At 36.3% G+C, this 25,780-nt stretch overlaps 2 protein-coding genes across 3 annotated transcripts; one reads left to right on the top strand and one right to left on the bottom strand.

Moving 5' to 3' along the window:
- Positions 1-9: 9 nt before the first annotated feature.
- On the bottom strand, positions 10-24,795 carry LOC123308253 (motor neuron and pancreas homeobox protein 1-like). Its single transcript, XM_044890840.1, has 3 exons — positions 23,637-24,795; positions 1,982-2,145; positions 10-559 (listed from the first exon to the last, which is right to left on the bottom strand). Exons 1-3 carry the CDS (start codon positions 24,136-24,138, stop codon positions 293-295), a joined length of 933 nt encoding a protein of 310 aa, XP_044746775.1. The 5' UTR covers positions 24,139-24,795; the 3' UTR covers positions 10-292.
- Positions 2,964-23,752, top strand: LOC123308252 (serine/threonine-protein phosphatase 6 regulatory ankyrin repeat subunit C-like). 2 transcript variants are annotated; one of them, XM_044890839.1, is made up of 3 exons: positions 2,964-3,026; positions 3,700-4,221; positions 4,590-5,801. In XM_044890839.1, exons 2-3 carry the CDS (start codon positions 3,879-3,881, stop codon positions 5,687-5,689), a joined length of 1,443 nt encoding a protein of 480 aa, XP_044746774.1. In that variant the 5' UTR covers positions 2,964-3,026; positions 3,700-3,878; the 3' UTR covers positions 5,690-5,801. The 2 variants fall into 2 exon arrangements, 1 of the variants encoding a protein (XP_044746774.1); XR_006537077.1 differs by lacking the exons at positions 3,700-4,221; positions 4,590-5,801 and adding an exon at positions 23,618-23,752.
- Positions 24,796-25,780: the final 985 nt, after the last annotated feature.

The raw sequence follows: 25,780 nt of genomic DNA, 5'->3' as shown, positions 1-25,780 counted from the left end.
AACATTCGCTTTTGAGCTCATTTTTAATACAAGAATTTCGAGATTCTGAATGGTTTATATATTAGGAACTTCAATATTACATTATTTACATATAATCAATATAATCTAACAGAGAATTCACTCTCAAATATATACAGTGGTTTGTAATTACAAAAAGTCTACATGAAAGATCCCGAAACCAACTAGGAAGTGCATGATTTCCTATGAAAATTTGCGTTTTTGGAAACTTTACAATGCTTCAAACTTGATGCAACTCTTTCGCTCCAATATGGAGGGAAATCAATTTTCTTCTTCAGACAACGTAAGGGCGATAGAGCGACTCTCCTTCAGGCAATTTCCTGAGCCCGTTCTGAGAGGTGTGTTCCATCAAACTTGGCAGAGGGTTATCACTGGATGGCGTTTCTAGCGGAGGTACAGGTGCACTTTTGTTGGAGCTACTTTGGTTGGTCGATTGTTTTGTACTGTTGGTGTGCTCGGATTCCTTTGTACTCTTTGATTCCTGTTGGGCTTTTTTACTACGTTTCCATTTCATCCTTCTGTTCTGAAACCAAATTTTCACCTGAAAAAAAAAATTAGAAGTGAGTCAAGGTTGAGTAACGGTGTTTGATTGGATAGCGACTTTGATTTATGGCAGCCATACTACCCATATCACAAAAAAAAACTCATTTGACTTCAGAATAGGATGTTTTTTAGATATTTTACTTAAATTTGAGGGTTGGATCATAGTAAATGTTACATGACTGAAGGCCTAAAGCCAGTTTAATTAAATAACAAAACATTGAAAGATATTCTGTTGTAAGGATTCATTCATGCAAGGTGTTAACAATTTAAATAGTTCAAAAATTTTTTTATGGGTGGTTCCTTGTCAAAAAATGGTATGGGTCTTTCATATAAACTTTTTTTGAGCAGTTCCTGCATAAGCCTTCTGATGGCACTTGGAAAGATTTCAATTTTTTTTCTTAGAAACCAAAAAACTGATAGAAATAAAATTGAGCAGACATTTTATATGGGAGCGAGAAAGATACCAAAAAATTTTGGTGTTGTTCCCGCATAAGATCAGCATGATATCCGCCTACTAGGTAAAAGTTCCCACTCACGCTACATGTAAACGTTGTTAAATTTTTTTTCTAAGCAAGAAATTACAAGAGACCATATATGTGTACGAAATGAATCAAAGCTATCAACAAGATGTGGCTTTTTCCAATCATCAGAAATGTTTTTATTGCCATTTCGCTCCCATATAATGTTTACTCAATTCTATCAGTTTTCTGGTTTTTAAGAAAAAAGGGACTGCTCAAAAAAAAATATGACCAACACCAGTATCTGACTGTTTGACAAGGAATCACCACTCAACTATTCATTCACACCCTATGTATAATATTGAATTTATGAAATATGAAAAAAGATGGAGGAGAGATATAAATCTACATCTCAAGATCGCTTCTGCCCTATTCCAGAGGAAAGCAAAACGGGCATGATGATAAATCAGCGTCATATTTCCAGCTGTCTGTCACACGAAATGCTAAAATATGGAACGTCTCCAATATTTGAAGTAGGGCTTTGTCCTGAAGTGGATGGGGCATAATCCGAATTCAAGCAAGAAATCATCATTTTTTAGCCCCCGTTCGTGTCTTAAATTGCGTCGGAATTTGGGCGAAATCTGTTGATTAAAGCGTAAGCCGTTGAACAATTAACGATAATGGAAAAGGGAAAGTATAATTGCAGATGAATCGGTTCTAACGAAACAGTTATTCAGGATTACCGTTTTCGCGAGAGGAAAATGAAGCAAAATAAATGGAAAATTTCCAATAGGGTAAAATCTACCCTAGAGTGATACGTTCCATGAATAGATTATAAGTCAAATGAATTTTATATGGAGAGTAGTGTCTTGCCTAGGTTGAAAACTTTTTCATAGATTTCATTGTTCAAAATCGAGTATTTTTTTAAATAGCAAAAAAGAACTCCTTTGGGAACAACTCACCTGAGTTTCTGTCAACATTAAATTTGTTGCAACTTCGAATCTCTTCGGCCTCGATAAATATTTATTCTGTTTGAACTGTCTCTCTAATTCTAATAATTGTTGGGATGTGAAAGCAGTCCTTGGCCTCCTTGTTTTTCCTAGTAAGGCATGTCCTGGACCACAACCTGCAAGAATATTCATGAATTGTAGTGACAAAATTGTATATTTCGAAATATATTCTTCTGCTAGGTCATCAATAAAAGATTTTGTACTGTTAAAAACTATCGGAAAAAGCTGCTGGTCTTGGATAACTATACTATAGGATAATTTCGATTTACAAATGGGATAAAGTTATAATAGATAACCAACATATCGCCAGAATTCTGGCAAAATCGAAGGGACAGATGTGAACAATAACGCTCGCTAAATTGTACCATACGCTCTGAAAATATCAGAAATATTCCGATGCTGCCGGCTGAAGATTAATCTCGTAAAAAGCATTACAATTAAGCTCTTCGGTATTACAATCGAACGTACAGAGGGAGAAATCATCGAGGCGTTAAATGGCAGGAGGGATTCCAATTTACAAAATAAACATCAGACCGAAATAATATGGGCCGTACACCAAATCCTCTATGAGGCCCCCACAGGACTCCTTCAAGGGTTGGATCGGCGATAAAATTAAGCTACAGTTGAACCTGATAACGGACGATTTTATATGATTTTCCGAATATACTTTATATTTTGTATCGTATTTGACCTCATTTTACAAAAGGCGTTTGTTGATGTTATTAGGTAAAAACGAAGAGAAAAAAACACTTGACTTAGTTTCCAATTTTCAATTAAAATATTTGTTGACACGCGTGTTTCGGGTTTTATCCCATTTTCAAAACTGAGTGCATAAATACAGAAAGAATACATTCATTTAATAATCAAATAGCACTAGCACATGTCTCCGATTTTAACATGACACGCGTTTCAAAAAATATTTTCATTAAAAATTGTCAAGTGTTTTCTTCTCTTCGTTTTTACCTAATTCAATTCATCATGTTTCACCAAGAGTTATGTGAGGAATCAATTTCGATTATTTATAATTGTAATATATAAGCTATGTTTGAAAGAAAACTACTTTGAAACTTATTCGTATTCGAAAGAGGGAAATAAAATCATTTTTCGATATTCGAAAATATACTCTTTTAGTAATAAATCTTGAAATTTCATCAATCTTTTTGGGAGTTTTTTGAATGTCAAATTTCAATCCAAGTATCTCCCAGAAAAATTATCGCAGATACAAATGTTGCACATTTTCTAAAAGAGCAACTCTTCTAGTAATAAATCTCGACATTTCATGAATCTCGCTGCAACCGTTTGGTTTTAACGAATTCTTAAATGACTTTCGAAAATTTACGATAATTTCGAAGAATTCGTGTAATATCAATTTCAAAATGGAAAGGTCGAAATATGAAAAGAAGAATCAGGAGAGCGCTTCTGAGAAAATGTCGTTTGCTAAATAAGGGAATAAGGGGTGATTTCATGCCGACATGAAACGTTTATGAAAGAAAACTACCTGGCAATAATTTCTAGAAAGGTAGAATGTTATCAACAATACCCAATTCCCTGGAATTTCATTAGAGTTTGATAATTTGAAATGAATCTTATCCTTTACTCTGTCATAAAATTTCAAAGGGAGTAATCCTAGCTGCAGGGGGCTATTTAAACTATATTTCTTTAATCGGTAGGTACCCGGAATATTCCAGAAAATTTTAATGACTTGGAATGACTATAAGAAGTGCATTTTTGGCTCTTCCTTCAGTTCGAAGACGTCGGTGCACAGAGAGGGTTGCAGAGTATTCGAAGATAGTGTAGTGTAGTGAACGTAAACGAGAAACAGTAAACAGTAGAATATTTTTGTGTGCATATGAGAACGACAGAAGATTCAAAAATGCCTCTGTACGACAAGGAAGCTGATCCACTTCATGAAGCATGTGTTAATGGCACGCTCGAATCAGTCAAGAAAATGCTGCGTAAAAAAAAATTTCGCGTTGACTGTCAGGCAAATAGTTACCCTTACATAACTCCTTTGGGGTTAGTCACGTCAAAATTATACTCTTTTGAGGTAAAGTACTACCAGGAGCCTGTACTTGTATCTGATTATGAAGAAAAAATCAAATTTCTTTTGAAACGAGGTGCAAATTACAAGGAGTTTATAAAACCGTACGGATTCAGGACTGACGTTGCTGAAGTAATATTAAGAGAAGGAAGTGAGTAATTGTTTTTAAATTATTATTTCGATATAGGTTATAAAATATCATATATATTCCAGAAACTATCAAAGAATTTCATTTACTATTCATATTTTCAATAAATAAAGAGAAATATGGGAGTTTAATGTTTTTTTTTATTATCTATTGGTACGACCTGTACAAAGTAAAAAAAAATATCACATATTGTGGGCAGTTCCGGCTGAGCGGACCTCAACTGTGTGTTTGTTATTTGTTCTACATTTGTTATTTATTAGTCCCTTTATACATCGAAAATAAAGGATTTATTAAATTTGCATCTACAAAATTGATCGAGCTTTAAAATTTTTTTCAAAATAACGGTTTCAACATTCTTCTTCATTTTTCAGGTAAAAATATGTTCAATTTGATGGTGCATTACCTTAGAGACATCAACATGCAGCACGGAATCTCTACAGATACAGCACTTCATATAGCTATAGAAAGAGGGTTTTACAAAACAACTAAAAAAATATTATCAATGAATAAGATCGATGTCAATAGACGGAATTCCGAATATAGAGAAACACCAATTCTTCGCGCTGCATATAATCACAGGTTGAAATTCCTAAATTTACTGATCAAGCATGGGGGAAACATGGAAATTCCAGATGCGGAGGGCAGAACTCCTCTACATTGTGCTTGTTACGGTGTACATAATAAAGACTCAAAAAAAACCATCGAGAAATGTATGGAATATAACTCTATATATTCTAGAACCACCCATAAAGGTTACACTCCTATGCATACATTAATCTCTCAGTCAAAAGATACAACAGAGGAGGCTGCAGAAGTGGTGGAGCTTTTCCTTGATAGAGGATTCGATTTGGAAACCAAGGATTATCGCGGACGCACACCACTTCTTCTGAGCTTGAAAAAAAATATTGAGCCAATGGCTTTATTACTTCTAAGGCACGGTGCTCACCTTGAGGTAACTGAAGATGACGCTATTTATTTTCTGTTACCTCATATTGTAACCAAAGAAGAATTGGACGAAATGAGCAGGACTATCCTGAAATTTATCGCCTTGGAAGTTTCAAAGGGGGCTGCAATGCACAGAAGTCTAGGGGAAATCTTGAGCGAACGAGAGGACGCAAGGATTTACTTGAAAACGTGTTATGAAGAAATTGAGATTCTCAAATCTAGCAAATTTGAGGATACATACGTAACATATTGGAATCTTCTGACTAAAGGTATTAAAAAAGTAGCAATGTACGCCGATAACTACTTTATCGCTGAAGAAATGAAGAAATTTGAAGTGAGCACATATCCAATTTACGGCCCAGATATTCATTTTAAGTATGCGAAAGGACAAATGAGGTTGGAATTGAGGAATGCATGTGCAGACAATTTAAACCGAATGTGTGAATGGAAATTACCAAGAGTTTTCCTCAATATGGTGATTGATCGTCTCACAATTCCTGATATGGAGAATGTAAAAAAATGCTAGGCACTATAAAATTAATTTGTAAATAATGTACAGATTTTTGTAAATATTCTTATATACTAGTTCTTATATGTACTCATTATATGATAAAAATGAAATAAATGTTTAAATTTTACACGGTAATTTTTTTCAAGACAAATCAATATATCAATGTACCTAATAGTGAAATATAAATGTGAAATATTTTCTCCATTTATACAGAACGAGTCTTCGACTAATACAAATATTTTAACAGAAGATTCTTGAGGTCAAACGAAACACTTTTTTCCTTTACCATTTTTTCCGAATCGGCTCAGTTCAAAAGATACAAGCTGTTGAAAAATTTCTTGAAAAATGAAAATCTCACAATCGGTTTTATCGAATGAAATGAATTTCGGAATATACTTTTTCATTTATTTGATGAATCTTTTTCGAACACAAGAGCCAAACTCTATGGTTATAACAAAAAATACCAATTTCTGAACTGGGCGAACTTAACGTGTAACTACTCCAACTTTATAGTTAACGACCCGCCACTGGCTTTCGCAGTTCTCGCACGTTGGGCCCATTCACATCCGTATAATTTCAGTAGAAACATTAGCGCAAGTGCCGATCCTCAGAGACTTTCCTGATTAACTATCAAATTAAGCGAGCAAACTTAGCCGGTAACCGCACATCATAGCCGTTGTGCGGCCAAAATCGAGGGGTGTTAAATCCCCCAGTCCACCCTCCGCAATTTGACTCTGTGTATGTGTTCGCAGGTCTCTATCGCTCTTTGGATCTGGTCGAGATAAAATGATGAAAAGAAACGATTGCTCAGTTTGCTGTCGACGGTGATCACTTTAACGGTCGACCCTTGTTCGTAATTTTCTGTTTGCGATTATTTGTCTATTTTTCATCTAACTTCATTCTATGATTCGTTCAAAATGATGTTGCCTATGGAATACTGAAGCTTGACATTCTGTGTTTGGCTTCTACGATACCAGCTGCAGATTTTTTTCAGATTCGATTTGGTATTTCTATGTTCGATACAAACTGTCAAGTTATAACATGCGTTAAAGAAAAAAAATCATTGGTTATAGATTATTGAAGTCCATATCTAATTAAACGTGTCGCCTAGCCTAATACAGAATTAATTGGAAAGTGAGAATATGAAAACAAAAATTAATTGACATTATTATCTCTAGTGCAATTTCCGGAATAAGCACTGAATGAAACAGAAATACCAAACGAATGAAATGAAAAATTACTGACATGATGCTCAAAAGTCTTGACAACTGTTTATCTATGTGTTTATCCATAGAATAAAAACTACTATACTCAAAATGTTTGTCTGGCTTGACAGCTCCATCGAATTTGAAACATAGACATATCTATGATTATAAACATTTAGATTTCCATACTCAACGACGAATTGTTTTTAACGCCCATTAACGTTTCGAAATTTAAAAAAATCTACTTGTATATTTTCCATTATTTTCCATTATTTTCCCATATTGAAAATTTCGTTAGAGTGAATGTCATCGACTTGTTTACTTGAATATGAATGTAAAAATTCAGCGAGACGTTTAGACACAGATCATCAAGAAGAATTTTTTGAACTCTTATTTGGCTTTCCGCTCAATACAAAATTTTAAAAATCTTTTATACATCGAATCCCAAACAGTGAAGTTAAATGTAATCGTTTTATGAACTTTATTGAATGATATGATTCTCAGTTCAGTAATTTCTAACTGGGTGAACGAGTGAGGGGATATAAACTTCAAATCCCTAAACGAACAAATGAATTTTTGATACCCCCGCGTTACAGATTGATAAATGGTATCAACTCATTATGGGCTTCTGTTGTGACAGCTTTATCGACGTTTTAACTCTCCAATGAATCGATAATTGAATCTACCACACTAAGCTCATGAATTGTTAATTGATCCTTATTATATAACTATCTGTAGGTATATAATTTTCTATCTGGCATGAGTGGATTTGATCCATTTTGCTGAAAATAAAGTTTGTTGCTCCCCTCATCACAAAATTGTTCGCATCTGATTCTATGGTTTTTCGTCAATATGCATAGCTTCATTTTCAAACTGATGAGCTTCCAATTCTAATTAATGCCGATATTTCCAATTAACCTGATAACTGATAATCTTTGTGCATAGTATGAGCTGATAATGTCATTAAGGGTTTTGCTGGTATTAATAAGACATATGGTCGGATATAATTGTTCTAGAATTGGCTGCAAGGAACAGTTCGAGAATATCATATTCTCTAGGACAATTGCATTTTTTTTCTTAGTCTCGAAATCTACGATTAATGTGTAGGTATTAACCTTCAAAATTTCATAGACTAACTGGCGATGAATTTCTGAAAAAAAACACAAGAATTATCAAAATTTCTCACTCTATTTGATAGCCATCAGTAGAGTACTTTCAGAGATGGAAGAAAAGGCAAATTAGGACAATAATAAGTAAAATTAGTCCTGTTCGCCATAGGAGATGATCCGTTATATCAACACGTCCAAAATCGAGTCGCCATTTTCGACATCTGCCTTTTAATTCAGCCCCATCAGCAATTATAACACTTTAAATTCGAAATTAAACAGAATGAATAAGAATTAGCGCGGATGTCATATAGGCCAGGTCCTTTGTGTCCGGTATCCTACCATCCCCCTCGTTCAATTGAAAATGCAAACAGAGCTCACCCTTCATACAAAGCCGAAGTGATATTAACAATATAAATTGCTACAAGTCGAAAATAAATAACACGTAAATGGTTGGTGACAGAGCGACAGATGGTCACCTGCTAATAGAGCCCAGGGTTGATGCAGAGCAGCGCTTTGGGGCCCAGGACCTGCACACAGAAACGGAGGCAGTATGTAAACAAACCTCCCCCTTGCTAAGATGTGACTGTTGGTCACATCGACCTCAGCAAATGAAAAATCATATTATAGAGCGAAAATTATGATTAGGGAATCCCAAAATTCAAAACCTAAAAACAAGAATTCATTCTCTATGTTCTTACACACAGAGTGAATGACTTTTATTCTGTGAAATTGGTTTTCTTTTTCGAATGTTGTTCAAAATTTGAAGCGCTTTATAAATATCAATAAAAGATGCTCTATGCTCTGTATCAGCTGACATGATAAAGATATCAACTTCAAAAACTTCACATAAAAAAATAGGTGAGCCACCAAAGTAGCAATAGCGAATAAAAATATAAACGCAACTTCAAGTGCACTTTAAACGTCAAAAAATACATTTTAAGTCACAAGGGCACATCAATTAATCATTGTTCATGACGTTACGTCAAAGTGATGCGAGCTCGCTGTTTGCTCGTCACATTAAGCGGTTGTCATGTGTCAGTCAGTGTTGGGGGTGAGATGCAAACGACGGACACTAATTGCCCGATTAACGTTTGGGTTATTATCGCTTTCATGACGTCTCGACGATCATGATTGATTCTGAGAATGATTAATAACGTTCGATGAAGAACGAGACAGACAATGAAAACCGCAATGAGTTTTTCGGTTTCATTGCAACTGTTGAACGACAAACATAGAGTCTAAAACAGCTCTGATGGGGGCACAATAGAGCTCAAGGTCACAGAACATCGCAACTTCTTTCAAAATCCATAATCTGCTTTATCTAGATGTTGCAAAATGGCGAATGCACTAGCAGCTTTGAGGGGAACAACTTCAATTTATACCTTCAAATGAATTCATTGAAGTTTATGACTTGCTCTTTCATAATATTATGTTGTTTTTGTACCGTGAATATCAAGTTTTCCCCACCCCTGAAAATTTCCGTCGGCGAAAACATCCCCGGGACATTTTTTAAAGTTCGGGCATTGATTTAATCGACCAATCGGATCCCGTCCCCTCCATGCACGAAGGGGGAACGATGGAGGCACTAAATCTGCAGAATGGATGTTAACGATGATCGTAGATGGCATGTTTTAAGGCTCTCCAGCGATTCCTCCGATTGCTTTCTGATATTTACGAGCGGGATGCAGCCGGGGACCGTTCCCTTTAATGCGTACAAATCGACGATATTAAAGCGGCACGTTTCCTTCCAGAGATGGTGAAAATTCAAATGGATCCCCCTTTATCTCCCTGCCGGCGGCACGGTTTGTTTTTCTTTCTGATTTATACCGGGAGAATTTCTTCGATTATTCGTGATATCGAAGATGGTTTTTATGACAGATAACTTCGGTAAGAGAGAACCATGATCTGTTGGGCTTACAGCCTGTTCGCACTGGCTATATCGTGATTCATTTCGAAAAGGGCTTTTTTAGGTTAATGATGATTTTAACCATGAAATTTTAACCACGCCTTCTACGTCTAAAATAAACCCTAGTTTGTTCTATAAACATATGTCGATAAATGCTTCTTTTCCGAGATACAGTGTGTAAAAATTATCGAGAAAAAATGTTTTTCATTAATAACTCTGTTATATATACTTGAAATATTTCTAATTTGGGACACAGGTTTTAAGCATCAAGAAGCACTGTTTGCATAAAATAATTGATTGAATTAAAATGATTCGCCACTGGTTTTTCCAACAATAAAAATTACTCTCAAAATCCTTATTTAATTCGGAACAAATTCATTTTCTTGACTTTTGACGTACGAGGCACCATTTCCGAGTAAAAAAATAAAACACATTCGTAGGCTTGGAGATTGCTAAAATTTGATATGGTACATATTAATAATAAAACTTTCCTTAAACAAAACCAAGCGTTAACAGCCATATTCAAATACGAATTCTAAGAAAATGTTTGAAGTATGAACCATCTTGCTGAACTGATCACATAATTCACACCGACGTGTTTAGCAGCAGCTAAATTTCGATTTCTTACTTCTTTAATTTCAACACCCTGTATCTCGGAGACGAAACATTTCTCGACGTATGTTTATACGACAAATTTTCGCTAATTTTTGACGCAGAGAAGCTAGAGGAATGCAGTTGATGGCATTATTAGTATTAGTTTCCCGAAAAAAGAAGACCGGTCAAAAAGTTGTAGTTGTACATTGTCCTTTGTTTCTTCCTCTTCGGGCTCACTTTATCTTGACTGTTCTCCTCTTCGGTCTAACACAATTTTGGAAACAGATCACCCAAATTTCACGCAGAAAACCCATCAAAAACAGCCGTCACACATCCGTAAACAGCGTTATGCGTTATGCCGAAATATACGTCCACATAATCGGTTAATCATGAAGGGAATAAAACGTTTTCATAAAAAGTGAAGTGCGGACATAACTTTAGCGCTCTCCAGACGCGCAATCCGCGGTCGTAAAATCGTACATGCAAGCGGGGCCTTTATATTTACGACGGCAATGATCCGGCTGATTACATTAAGTGGGCAAATTAATTTCCTAAATAAAATAACACTCGTTCCTGGATCCCCTTTTTCCAGCCGGCAAACCATCAAATATCCACCCCGCTAATGGCAGGGGTGGATTCAGACCCTTACGACGTTTGATGAGAATAAATTAGCTGTATATGATTTCACGGTTATCTGGGGGTGGGGTAGAGCCTTTCAGCGATAATTGGGCTGTATTCATGAGTGCCGGATGGATATTGGATGTATTCTGGGTATCTTGCGAAGGTGGAAGGGTAATTTTGCAATTTTTACACACGCTCATTTCCAATGGGGTTAATACCAAAGAGTTGTTACTATTTGTTAATACACAGACATATAGTCTCTATGCCTATGGGTTAAAACGACTACTTTCTCTCTGGTCTTTGCAGAAAAGAAATATTCTATGGCGTCAAACAAAGATTATATTCTCTTTGGAACACAAATACCTACATGAAATATATCTATGTTCTGCATGTCGTTACCATAGTTATCTCATCATTGGCGCTCGGTGCCATAGACATAGAGACTCAATAGTCTATCTCTATGTGTCTATGTCTAAGGTCGGTGCATAGAGAAATTGCAGAATTTAATTTACTCTTCAACATTTGGGTGCGGGCATAGACATAGAGACATGGACTGTGCCTTCCCTTTATATCTATGCATGAAATACGGTCAAAAAAAGTGACAGAGACAAAAACACGTCGGGAATGCAGTTGTCTTTTTCTAGAATTTTGATTGGTCTACACTCACCTCTATGTGAACAAAAAAGAGAAAGGTATGTCCCGACGAGCTTTTCTCTCTTTCTAATAAATAGACAATTTCATGCTGGCATTGCTCAGTCCATGTCTCTATGTCTATGGGTGCGGGAAAGTGACTCTTTGCGACTGGAAATTCGTGCGGAAAAGGATTGAACTCACACGCTTGCAAAAGTTACTCTGTATAACTAATACCTATATCCAGATGTTATATAGAGTGATTTTCAGGTCAGGATTTGAGACCGACAGTCCAAATCCGAGCCCATCAGGCCAGGCCCGCCCTGTCTCGTCATCTCGGATCAGGCTCGGAGCTCAAAGCAGCGAGGGCGAAATTAGGGTGTAGTTAAACGTATTAGGATATTAAATTATCATGACAATGGCGCGCAATCACTAGCGGTCCCCGGCACTGATAAATACCGTGCAAACATACGGCCCCTTTGGCCACAGCAGGTTTTATGCGCAATATGCTGACAAATCGTGGGGCAGACACTTTCCACAACCATGAATAATCGAATAAACTGCCAACTGTAGATATATGCCAACTATTTAAGACAAATGGAAGGGGGATTATCTGAATTGCAAAGTGGGGATTGCTCCACGGATTGATCATCGTCATCCACGTTAGAAATCAAGGATCTTCTTGAAATTTCATCAACATTGAAGGACATCACACGATGTCAGAGGTCAATGGAAACTGGTAATAGCCAATTTTCAATGTGAGTTATGAGTCGAAAAAAAATCTCGAACGATGAGACATCAGTTCTTTGATTATCTACTGTTTGTTGTTACCCTGCTATTTTTGGGTAGTACCTTTGAATATTCAACTCAATACTCAATACTCAAGGGTAGTACTGACCCTCAAATAGATAATATTTGCCGAAAATTCATGGCATTCTGACCGGTTGTTTAGCTACACTTGTTTTAGAGGCCCAGTTTTGTTATATTCAAGAAAATTAAAAGCAACTCATGTTTTTGATAGAAATAATGTTGAAGACGAACAACAGTGCTTTGATAAACATAATGGAGACTCTACACCAGAGAAATCAACATGTTCTTCCAGAAAAGAGAAACGCACTCAAAACTTAGACTTGTTCATAATCTAGTGGTGGTTCATGCAGAGGTACTAAGAACTAAGACCCAAGAAAGAAACAATGTAATGAGTAGTTAAGCAACAAGAGTTCTAGGACAATAAGCGTAGTTTTCACATGTAAATTCCCATAAGAATTTCTAAGGTACAAATAAGCGAAATTGGTCAGTTTTGAAATCCAATAAGGTTGAGGGTTTAAAGGGTGAAGGGTTGGAGGTTGAGGGGATAATATATGAAGTGACGTCATACTACGAATTTTTCACCGAGATATGAACTCGCGAATTTTGTGCTGCAAGATATGTACGTGACTTGTCATTGTCTATTCTAGAGAAAGTTTGGAGTGTCTTTCTCCGTACCAGAGGTTTATATGGCCTTTTTTTCCCCTAAAAAGTTGCAGCCCTTGAGAAGATGGTGAGGTTGTCAATTACATAACACCCGCCACTTAATTCATTATTCGCTTTTACAAAACACAAGCTCGATAATATGAAAAATCCAAATAATACTACTTAGAACGCCTGTTACTCTAGAACCAAGATTATATACGGGGTGAGTCTTTGACTGGTACAAATATTTCAACAGTAGATTCTTGAGGTTAAAAGAAACTTCTTTTTCCTATACTATTTTTCCCGATTCGGCCCTGATAAAAAGATATAACCATTTTACGTTTTCATAATGAGCTGTGCCACCCCTTGAAAAACAAAATTACCTTCAGAATAACTAGCTAAATCTGTGACACTACCCATAATCTATAGATCTTTCAAACAGAGTTGTATTCAACCAAAGTACCCAGTTTTTCGAATTTCACAGATATTTTTTGATTTTTGAACATCAAATTTTTCGAAAACGGCACATTATATGATAAAATGTGAAGAATAGTTTTATTTAACAAAACGTCAAATATTCATAAGATAGCGCTCAACCCAGTTTCAAAAGTTGGGTACTTTGAATTTTTGGTATTTTCATGGTACGTAAAGGTCATAATGAGAAAACTGGAAGACGTAGGTGATGTCTTGTGTTCGATAAAGATTAATCGAATAAATGAAGAACTATATTCTGAAATTCATTTCATTCGATGAAACCGTTTTTTAGAACTAAAAACAACATTTCTTTATGATTTTTCAGTAGCCTGTATCTGTAAAGCGAGCCGATTCCGAAAAAATGGTAAAAGAAAAAGTGTTTCTTTTGACCTCAAGAATCTACTGTTAAAATATGTATCTGTACGAGTCAAAGACTTAAGGTCAGTTCATATTATCCGTCCGTCTCGGTTCAGTTCAGCTCAGCCAAAATATCTTTCAATGTGTTTTATATGGACTAATTCATACTATCCGTCTCCGACCCTTCAGCACCTATCGGCACGCTTACGACCGTCCGTCGGTATTCTTCCAGAGAATATTTTGCGGATGGGCTGAAGGACGTGGTTGGACTGAACGAGACTGAACGTATAATATGAATAAGCAACCGCTCAGTTCAGCTCAGTCAATCGAGGGTTTTCCTTTGTCGTGAAAGCTTCTTTGAACATTTCTTTTGTATTAATTGCGACATTTTCCACAGTATACAGGATGATTCATAACTATTGGGACATAGGCTAAGAGCAGATTGTTCGACCTTTATAGCACCATTTTTTTTGCAATTGAATGTAGTTCTTTCACTTTGGATGGAAGTATTTCGCCTTGAATTCATACCAAAATTACTTCTGGGTCATCAATTCAATTCCCAATTTTGATCTTTCTAAGGACCACTATCGATGTTCCTTGGAATACACTACTATTTTGAATCGAGTGTGGTACGTCCTTAGAATGTTTAAAATTGGGATTTGAATTGATGTGTCAGTTGTAATAAATTTTTAATAAATTTTAGTCCAACTTCCATATCGGTATCACAATTACTTCAAAAGTTACAAGTGGGTAGTGTAGTTTCAGATAGAACCTATACCAAACCGGAAGAACTTGAGAATGGCATAAGTGTGAGGAAATTCGGACCTAGTGTAACAAATTGTGATAAAAATGTAACACAAAGACCTGGACCTGAGCACACAGTACACCACCGGATATATCTAAACTCGAGGCGACAATTCAAAGAATTGTTCGCTCATAGACACCATCCTCCGGTTAAGATGTGTAACACTGCACTGTACCGATGAGGGACAATAATCCTACAGTTTGTGCTGCGTTCATGACTAGTTAAAAAATGTAACAAATTGTAATATGCTATATTATTATGTTCCTGGTTTTTGCAGGGCCACCATCAGTGATTCCTACGTCTTATGACCGTGACGTTTGGCCAGGGGTGGTTCAGTTTTGTTTTTCTGCAGATCCTCCTCTGCGAAGCCCGGTAACGAAATATCGATTTCACTAACGACCAGAGCTTTATCTCAAATTAGTAATTCCGGATTCAAATGGCGTAGCCGTCGGAAAACAAAGAGTATGAAGTTCGCGAGTGGTAATCCGTTTAGGCGACGGCTGCGGAACAAAACATCGACAACACATTGCGAAGAGATCTAGTCGGCTGCGAAAGGGATCTCCCAAATCGAGTTAGCTAATTGCGGGGGTGGCCGGGGGGGACTACTGGGCGAGAGACGGAAGGACGTCGAGTTTCTCGAAACAAACGGGCCTAATTCGAGGAAGATGGGAGCTGCGTCGCGGCGCTCTGCGTCCTTCCGTCGTCGATTGTCGCCTTAATGACGGGGGCGGATGGGGCAGCGACGGGGGAGGGTTAGGCCGGAATGGCGGAGGTCGGGTGGTGTATGAACACATGGAGGATTTTTTCGGGACAGTTTGATTTGTGTGGACCTTTCGAAATTTTTATGATTGGTGGAATGATCTCGACTTCAGATTCTTTCCATACCCGAAAATCGAGCAAAATATTACAAAATTATATTTGCCACAGTAGGTATGGGGTAGATAATAACTGAAGTTGCTCAGATTGTAACTTTGGCCAGGTCCAAATTAAAAATTGACCGCCTACCTGGCGGTAGGTAGCGCATCTGTAAAAGGTGGAAGCTGAATTCAGATAGAGAATACGAAGATGAGACAAAATAACCTATAGAGTCATTCGGGGTAACTGAGCGCAGTGGGTAAGTGTGCGCAGTGCGTATATCTCGACTACGCAATGTATGAAAGAGGGGTTCATTTGGGTGAAGCAAGGGCGCAGAATCGCCATATTAGTTTTTCATAGGAGTGCGCCGTGCCATGTTTCTTTAACTTTTTATTTGCAATCAATCAAATTCACTAGTTTTCTTGTTAATTTTTAGCATCTCTGCACATTCTGCCAGGTCCAAGTTCCGAGTCTCTCAGTGTCAAACAATATTTTATTCGATCATGCGCATATTAATCTAAATATATAATGACAAATTTTTGGTTCTCTTAGCTGCTCAACTCTATAAGAACGTCAATTAAAATTTTGGCTCACTGGGGAAAGTGTGCGCGGGTAAGTGTGCGCATAGATTCATTTATTCATTATATGGGCATTAGCTCAGTGAAGAATAAATTATGACATTGTTGATTTTCTTGGTTGAGACTCGATCAATATTGTCCTATTTGTTCAGAAAAATATGAAGAGCCACCAACAGGGGAATGTATCAAGTGTTGTGTTCACCAAGAATTGTGGCACGAACAATAATGCACTGCTTGTAAAAAGGCGCTTCTGTATTGACAATAAACAGCATTTCCCTAATATTGTAACATTTTGATGACATTATTTTGTAATTTGTTTTGATTGTGTGGTTCACTAAGCACTGCGTTTACTTACCCCGTGAGGGTGCGCACACTTACCCGCATTACGGGGCATGTGAACGCACTCCGACTTCCACTACTAATTTTTTTTTGCGGAAAGATAACGTTTTTGTTTGTTTGCTTTTTGATGTTTTCTTATAGATTAGAAAATTTTCTATCTTATGAATTTGTTTTCATTTTCCTAGCTTCAACATTTGAAACAGGGTATGGCTTGAAAGGCAAAAGTGCGCACAGTTGCCCCGAATGACTCTATTTGAGAGGTCTATCTCCCTTTATAATCAAGATACAGAGTGTTTTATTGATTTTGTCAATTTACTCAATTACCCATAACTTTCGAACCACCCTATATATTTCGATGATATTTGGCGCGTTTATTCTCCGCAACAACTAGTTCATACCAACATTAGGTCCTTTCGTCTGTTTCTTGGTGTAGTGTAATCTGAACTGCACTATGAACCTGCTGATTTTCAATGTAGTTACGCAAACGAATTGAAAAAATCACTGAAGTTAAGTTATTACGCTCATAGAGTAATAATTTTGATTTAATCTATGGATACGTTTCTCAGAAGATTTGTTACTTTTCATCCTCTTGTAAAGTGATGAACTTATCGCAAATTTTAAATTTAATCGTATCCATTTTGAAGTAGATTACTGTGACGTCCGCGACATCAAATTTTGCATTTCACACCACAGAACACTAATATTACACCTCCTTTTGACTAGGTGTAGATGAACTACAACTCCTCTACACTAATGTAAATCCAATCAGCAATCGAATACTAAAATCGATTGTAAATATCACCGAGTGTAGAAAAGTGCTACACTTCCTATGCAAACGAAAGGACCTATAGTAACTGAATTTTTTTTTCAGGTCCGGCCTAGAGAACAATTGATAATTAAGGTTCAACTCCAAAAAAACACCTCGCAAATCAGAATTTCTTCAATTTGATTGAATTTTTGGGCCACAAACAAAACTCTACGTAAGCAGAAGTCTGATATCTATAATATCTGATAAATAAATCTTATTTTTTCAGTGGTGACATTACTTGAAATTATCACAATTTAATCCAAACACAAATCTGTTCATTCCTTGAAATCTGTTAATTCCTTGTGTTTCAAGCTTGTGACCCAAAACAATAAGGACCTTATAATAGGCTTATGATTCAGTTTAATCAGGAAAATTACTAAATACCGAATAAAATTGTGTTTTATAAAATTTTGGTTACTATGTTGTCTGAAAATTTAGATTTGACTATGTTTATTGAATATTATTTCCTTCAATTTTTTCTCCTTCTCTTGAATATCATATCAAATATCAGGAATTTTGATATGCAGGGTGTTTTTTTTTTTTGGTTCAATTTTATTCAACAGTTTGTCCTAATCCGGACCTAAAAACAAAATCAGTTACTGTGCCAGTATAATATAGTTGTTACGGAAAAAAAAGTACCAAACATCATCATAACATAGGATGGTTCAAAAACTTATGGGTAATTGAAGAAATTGGAAAAATGAATAAAATACCCTTCCAAAACATTTGCCATTGTGAAAATTTCAATTTTCGCAACATAATGACGAGACACCACTGTCCTAAACGTAGGTATTCAATTGTTTCGTATTTTAACGAGAGGGCCGAAGCCTGATATGTATTTTGAGCTGAAAACAATGTCATGATGATGCAAATTACAGTTCGTTGCGGATCAGAGCGCAGATAGGAAAAATAACGCTGAACGCTCTTGATGAGCGCTAATCGAATCAAAACACAGACGAGGACGGGAGTTCCGGAGGGTCTGCTGATTTCGGAGAACTTTTGAGGGCAGGATTCCGTGAATTTTCGTAGAAACTTCCCATTCGTTAAAAATGTAATTTTTGAAAAATATTGTATATCGTTCAAAAAGCGGTTTGAAAATAGGGCATATTTTTAAGAGTTTTCGTTTATGAAATATGCGAGCGATAGACACATGTGTTTTCAACATTCGCTCTCACTGAATTGTACTACTGGGAACGTTGAAAAAATCCTTCTGTTAAATGTACATTCGAGTGGAAATAATTCAAGATTTTCAAACAAACAACCCACAAACACGTTTGCAACCAATCCATCAAATTCCTCGTAAATTTGTCAATGAGCGATCTCCATTTGGCCGTAATAATTCATTGATGGAACACGGATTTGACACGTAGGGTACACGGTTTGAATCCAATGGGATGGTTCTACAGAACCATTCTAGTCATTTTACCTAATGAGGGTTCATGTATTGAAAAGAATGACGTTACCATTTCATCAGTCAATGATATATACGAACACTAGTTTTTTTTAATGTTATTGAACATGCCTGGGACTTTGAGAAAAGCAAAAATAATGAGAGTGGCTCTTTCAGAATATGTATCACATTTCCATCTACTGTTATTGTTTTTGAGAGATAATCCACTCGAAAGGTAACTATCGAAAAATTTCCAAAAAGATGGAATCAATTGAATAATCGTCAAGACCGAACGACTGCATCTAGATCCATAAAATTTTCAGAGATATTACTAGAGAAGTTGCTCTTTCGGAATATGTATCACATTTCCATCTACGGTTATTGTAATTGAGAGATAATCTACTCGAAAGGTGACTATCGAAAAATTTCCAAAAAAAAGGAATCAATTGAATCCATAAAATTTTCAGACTTATTACAGGTTTATTACAGGTGGTCCCTGCTAACAAGAATAATTCATACTTTGAAGATCTCGATGCATTGCAGAGTACAATTTGAAATCAGTTTGTTATACAATGTATTTACAGTTATTTGACAAGAAGTATGCAATAACAACATTTTCTGAGAAAGAACACGTGTTTTTACTCTTGAGATAATCCATAAAACGTTTATATGTATATTCATACCTTTCTCTTGATTTTTTTGGCAATAATTCTAATGAAGCAGTATTCACTGACTCAACCATCTCTGGAGGAGTCCCAGAAATGGAAAATTCATCATCACTTATCATTTTACACCGATTTGTTTCCGAAAACACCAGAAATTAAATTTATATGCGTCAAGTTTGACAATTCAACATTAATACGTTTCCATAGAAACGCAACCAATTTCATTACGAATTTCAAAGCACCGTTTATTTTATGAATGAAATAATTCGCGATTTTTTCAAAATTGATGAATATCTGTCGAATTTTGAACGATTTGCCTAAAAATTGTATGTTTACCTCGTAGGAAATGCCACATTCCTGGACTCTGTGTTTCCACAGTCATCCAGGAATGTTGGACTTTTCCTATACCCGGTAAACAATGTATTTTTTCTATAATATGATTTCTTTAAATGAAGGACCTCTCATTTCAAGTCCTAACAGCGTCGGTCATCATATCAGAGCCTCAACTTTCCTTTATAAGTCTTATAACGCTCTTTTACTATATTATTATTATCGGTGAATCTTGATGGAATCTCTAACCCTACCATGCTCTTGTCCAGATTTTCTAGAACCGCTCTAAATGTGAGTGTTGGAAATAGATTTTGCACTCCAACTTCAGCAATCTCTATAGCATGCTATCAACAAACTCGATATAAATAGTTGTAACCAAAATAAATTATTATTTATAAATTTTGGAGCTGAAAAAATCGAATTTATTCCCATAAATATCTCATGAATTAATAGGTATGATACGTAAAATTTTTAATAAAAAACTTTGAGGACGACCAGGATAATTATCTATTATTGTAGGCAGGTACAATCCTTTTTTCCCTTGTGTTTATTAAGAAGAATAGGGTTATTTTTCGATTTTCGATCCTTATTTAACGTATATTACTTCAGGACACCCTGTATGGCATTCCCTTCGGGAAGAAGACCAAAACTGAATGAGTAAAATGAATTCGGTTTGAGTAAAATTTAAACGGTATTATCTAAAATAAATGCTCTCTTACACAAGCGAACAACCTATACCTTTGCACTTGACGAGGTATATTTTTCGAAAAGGACATTATATCCCACAATGCGTAGTACTCCAGTTCAAGAATTTACTATTCGCTTTTCGAAAAGATCGCCCATTCACGAAGTCAAGTGTTCATTCACGAGCTCGCATCAATGGGACTGGCCATTCCATTCTAATAACCTAACTAGCAACAAATTTCGTTGATCGATGCCGATCCATTCACATCGAACTTCTCTACCAGGTGTCGTTGGCAATAGAGTCAGACCTCTCGCCAACAATAAACGTCAATTTCATGCCGGCGAATTTTTTGGGACGCCACAATGCGTAACACGTATATCTGTGTGTCTTTTCTTGTTTCCCCTGGCCGGCAGAAGTGGCCCTCAAGTAGGTAGAGAGGGCCGTGAATGGAGTGCACGCATTGAAAGGCGTTTTGGGGCATAATATGCAATAATTTGCCGCAAATCTTTTTTCCGCATCGAGGCGAATCTAATTTCGATTCGATGCCGATCTAACGGAGGTGAATTTCCCCCATTTGGTGTACGTTGAATGGGTTTTGTAGGTCGGTTCCTATACGCAGCACACTTCAAATTTTCTTTGTGGGTTTCAAGCACCACCGTCATCCTTGCGGAATTCCTTGACTTCACAAACGGTTTCCAAGTTTATTGCAACTTTTTCTATATACAAGGGTGGATTGACATGGTTTCTTACGAAACAATGCTAGTTCTAAAAAACAGGGTTGAATTGATGTGATTTAATCAATAACATTCCTCATATTTTTCATTTCTGGGACTCTGAAAAATACTAGGGGATAATGCTAACGGTTTTAGTTCTTGAAATTCGCAGTTTTCTTCATTTTGAGTGAAAATTACAAGAAAATGGCTATAGGTAGGTATATGCTCAGTGAAATTTTTATTCAACACTATGAAATGATCTTTTATATGATTTGTGTGAAAAAAATTAATGCCTCAATTTCTCAATCCGACCTCATTGATTGATTCGACTTTTTCAAGGAACAAAACATTTCTGTCATGTCAAACAACATGAGGTACCAATTGCTTGACTTGATACTTGACTTCACCTTCAGAATATCATTTTGGGCCAGGTGGGTACTGAAAATAAGCAGGTTTAAAGAGGTCTGAGGAAGGTTTTCAATATTTTTTTATTGTTTGCGAGATTGGAGATGGCAGTAGCTCGTAATGAATGTTGAGTAAGCATGATATCCTTTATATTTAAACCAGAAACTTTGGCTTTTTTCCTTTACTATTTTTTCTGAATCAGCCCTGTTTGAAAGATACAGGCTGTTGAAAAACCATAAAAAAATTTTGTTTTAGTTCTATCTCACAAACGGTTTTATCGAGTGGAATGAATTTCGGAATATAGTTTTTCATTTATTTGTTGACTCTTTTTCGAATACAAGATATCACCCACGTCTTTCAGTTTTTTCATTATGACCATTACGTACGATAAAATACCGAAAATGTCGAGAACTCAACTCTTGAAACTAACTTGGACCCTATCTAATGAATATTTGAACGTTTTGTAAAATAAAAGTACCTATTCTTCATATTTTCTCGTATAATACGCCGTTTTCGAGTAATTTGATGTTCAAAAATTGAAAGTAAATGTAAAATTTGAAATAGGTATTGGGTACTTTGGCTGAATACAACTTTGTTTAAAAGATCCACAGATGTGTAATGCACAGATTTAGCTTCTCTGGCTGCTTTGAACTCAGAAGTAAAAGTGTTGAAACTGATGTTGTATTCAGTGAATATTTTTCCATCAGTAATTTAGCAGTTATATACCTACCTACGTAAATTGTTTTAACAGTTTATTCTTTGTATACTCATTGCCATTTTCCTTATACTCATATTGAATCCCAGTCAGTTAATATTGACATTGTTACCAAATAATAGTTATTTAATCAACTAGGTTATTAATGAAAGCGATTAATGATTGAGATATTTTAATGTTCGAAAGCATCAACTCGTTTATTAATTGGGCGATTACAATTAATGAATTAATAAACGAGTTGATTAGTAGATTTTTCGTCGACCACATTTTGAATTGAATGTGAATTCTAGATTGCAAAAATTTTCTATCGATACCTAGTCAAATTTGACACCTTATAAATTTTCTATGTTCATATCGGAATGTTGATATTTATGCGGCCGATCGAACAATTCGAGAAGTCCATAGAGGGCATATTCGAGTTGTGACGTTTTGAGTGAATCACATTGATATCGTTCCGTATAATATCTGTTAAAGAATGTGTGGAGCTGGTGGAAGCTGGAGTTGTAGTACATAGATATATTGTTTACTCTCTAACCATCATAATTTTTCTGCAACCTCTACAATTCATCTCTTGCGACATACAAATGAAATAATTATTTGAGAAGCTGCTAAATACTTTTATGTTCGATGACCCATGACAATAATGCATTAATAGGAAATTAACCAATAAAAGGGTTCATTAACAGCTGATTTCGTCTATGTTAAATAGTGCTATTATTAAGAGGTCGGCGGAAAAAATATATTTCTTCTCGGTAACAGAAGCTCTTAAACTGACGTCACACGTATTTTCTGTTCTGTTTTGTGTTATTTGGTTTGTTTTCCAACACTGTTTCTTCAATAGCTCCCAATGAAGCACGACAAAAAGGTGACAAGATAATGTTTTTGACTAACGTGGAATGAAATTACCATGGATATGATCTGATGTGCAATTATCGCAGAGCTCTTTCGCTATATCTACAATGCCAGTATCGCTATATCATTTTGTGTGATTATTGCACTGATACATAGGATTTTTGACAGGAGGGAAAAATTCTCCTGAATTACACTCGTTCATCAAAATGACCGGATAATTTCTCATTTCGGCGTGTTACCCTTGAAAAACTGCATTCATTCATTCATGCAGTTTTTTGGCAACATGCTGTCATGTAAAATTATCGGAAATTTTGATGCACTCGTACAATTATTCACGTTTATTTATGAACACTTGACAACCTCGACAATCATGCATTAATAAGAAATCGGGCATTAATAGGGACCATTAATACATGATTTCGTGTTTATCAGGTAAACTAAATCGTTTTTTCTAGGATCATTTTCACAACTTACCGCTCAAGTCTGGAAACCTCGGATTCGGGAAATACATCCCGGTCCTCGCCATCAACCATTCCAACTGCATCGGATGCAGCTGGCCGTGCGAGGCGGCCACTTGCACCTTCTGCCCTTCCATCCCGTAGAAGGCCGAGGTGGACCCAGGCTGCCCCTGGAGGTGATACCCGTAAAAGCCGCCCCCGTTAGGAGAAGCCGCAGCGGGGTGGAAATGGTTCAAGAGTCCGGGACGGGGCACGAAGCCGGTGGTCTGGGGCACTTCTTCACTTCCTGGAGAGATGGGGGGACTCGGACTCCTCGTCGAATTCGAGGGGGACAGACTACGCGACGTGTCGGCCGGGCTGACGGCCCTTTCCGAGTCGCTCTTGGACAACAGCGCGTCTATGCAGAAGGAGCCCTTACTCTCGTGGATCTTGGTGTCCATGGACCTGGATTGCGCGTGGTAACTGTCCCTTGATTGCAACAAGTTCGACTGTTCTTCCGAAAAATGCGACATGTTCATGATGAATCGCTCACTAGATCACTCAACACGTTTATATATTTAAGTCTCAACAATTTGACATATCACAGTGTTAAACCAGCGTGCATAAGACGGTAGCAGTGCGATGTCATGCCACTGGCGCGCGAGTAGTGGTGACAACCGTGTGTGAAACGGGTCGTTGATAAACTAAACGATTTGAAATGTATTATCTCGATAATATCGGGCATTACAGCAACATTAGACGATACATTACACTCGAACAACACGCGCTGCCCTCACTTCTAATTTCTCGCCGCGCCATTGGAGGATTCCGCCCGGCGCTCCGCCTTCCACCCCTGTGCGCTATCCTGTTGCCGAGCAACCCCCTCCGGCCGGTCGGGCGAATTTGGGCCGTAGGTGGAGATGGGATAGGGGCGCCGGTCGTCAGGCGTTGCGATATAACGAATTTGCTAGTTAATTCACGGAATCATACGTATTTGAAGTGCTCTATTGTAACGAAATTTTCTGAATTACACGCTCATCTAGTGCATCCGCGCTAATTTGAATTGTTCGGAGGGTTTCCGTATAGGACCTGCAGTCGGATCGATGCAATCAGAATATTTTGTTGTTATAATGAAGAAAGTCCGATCTGCATGTAATCTGCTTGAAATTATTTTTATCACTCATAACTCATCATCATCATTATCAACAAGAATGATTATTCTTGAAGAAAAATCATGAATCATGATAAAAAAATGACATTTTTTTTAATATCTTAGCAATTGAGGTTACGATTCAGGGATTTCACAAATAACTGCATGCCTACCTATTTTTATTATGATTTTGTTCTTCTAATTATTGTTCTCATTGTCGAAAGTCAGGAATGAAATCAAGCTGACTAATAGAAAGGTGAATTTTGGTCTATACCTAGGTAGCTTATCTTGATTACAATACTTAATTCAATTTTTTTATTTATTTTTTCGAAATTTTGGTTACACTTTTTAATTTTTTTATAATCCCACCAATGAAATATATTAAAAAATAAAAACGAAATTTTTTTGGCATTTCTGCTTCATAATACTTCATTTCATTTGATTGGTTTTTTCCCGAAGTTTTGGTTGTTTTATTTCATAACTTACTATTTTTTCGAAATTTTCGTTTCACTCTTTTGAATTTCTATATTCATATCAATAATAAAAATGCTTGAAACATTTTTTTGATTTCACAATTATTTTATTTTTATTATATCTTTTGGTTAGGTATATTTTTTATCACTATATCCCACTATTTTTTGTTTCAACAATAACTGTGAGAAAAAAATGCTGCTTTTTTTTTTATTTATAGTTCTTTCAAATCTTTTATTAGACTAATGTTTCGTTACTATTTTATCGATCTCTGAACTTGATAAAGGAAAAATATTTTGGTGGGAGTATGAATATAAGTAGGTAGGTAGGTGCCTGATGTGCCTGGATATTTTGTTCACTTATAATATCTCAATCAAGGGTGCCTTCCTTGCTTAATAAGTAAATACGTAATTTTCGTCATTTTCGAAAATTCCCAACAAAAAGTTACGATTTTTTTTTTACTTAAATTGATTCTATAAGGAAACGAAACTTTGTTTTTTTACGAAGAATTGGTCTAATGTGATTGAGAATGGAATGGTCAACATTTTCATTGAAAATGC

The sequence above is a fragment of the Coccinella septempunctata genome, chromosome 2 (assembly GCF_907165205.1).
Source record: "Coccinella septempunctata chromosome 2, icCocSept1.1, whole genome shotgun sequence".
NCBI classification, from domain to species: Eukaryota; Metazoa; Arthropoda; class Insecta; order Coleoptera; family Coccinellidae; genus Coccinella; species Coccinella septempunctata.
Note: the sequence above shows the minus strand (reverse complement) of the source record. Positions and strands in the feature narration are given on the sequence as shown.

Bases quoted from the DNA above. Each gene is read 5' to 3' on its own strand.
- LOC123308252 (XM_044890839.1), top strand. From the start codon at position 3,879: ATGAGAACGACAGAAGATTCAAAAATGCCTCTGTACGACAAGGAAGCT. The intron at 4,222-4,589 runs GTGAGTAATTGT...TTCATTTTTCAG, and splicing joins AGTAATATTAAGAGAAGGAA to GTAAAAATATGTTCAATTTG.
- LOC123308253 (XM_044890840.1), bottom strand. From the start codon at position 24,138: ATGAACATGTCGCATTTTTCGGAAGAACAGTCGAACTTGTTGCAATCA. The intron at 2,146-23,636 runs GTAAGTTGTGAA...ATATTCTTGCAG, and splicing joins GAGGTTTCCAGACTTGAGCG to GTTGTGGTCCAGGACATGCC. The intron at 560-1,981 runs GTGAGTTGTTCC...TTTTTTTTTCAG, and splicing joins TAATGTTGACAGAAACTCAG to GTGAAAATTTGGTTTCAGAA.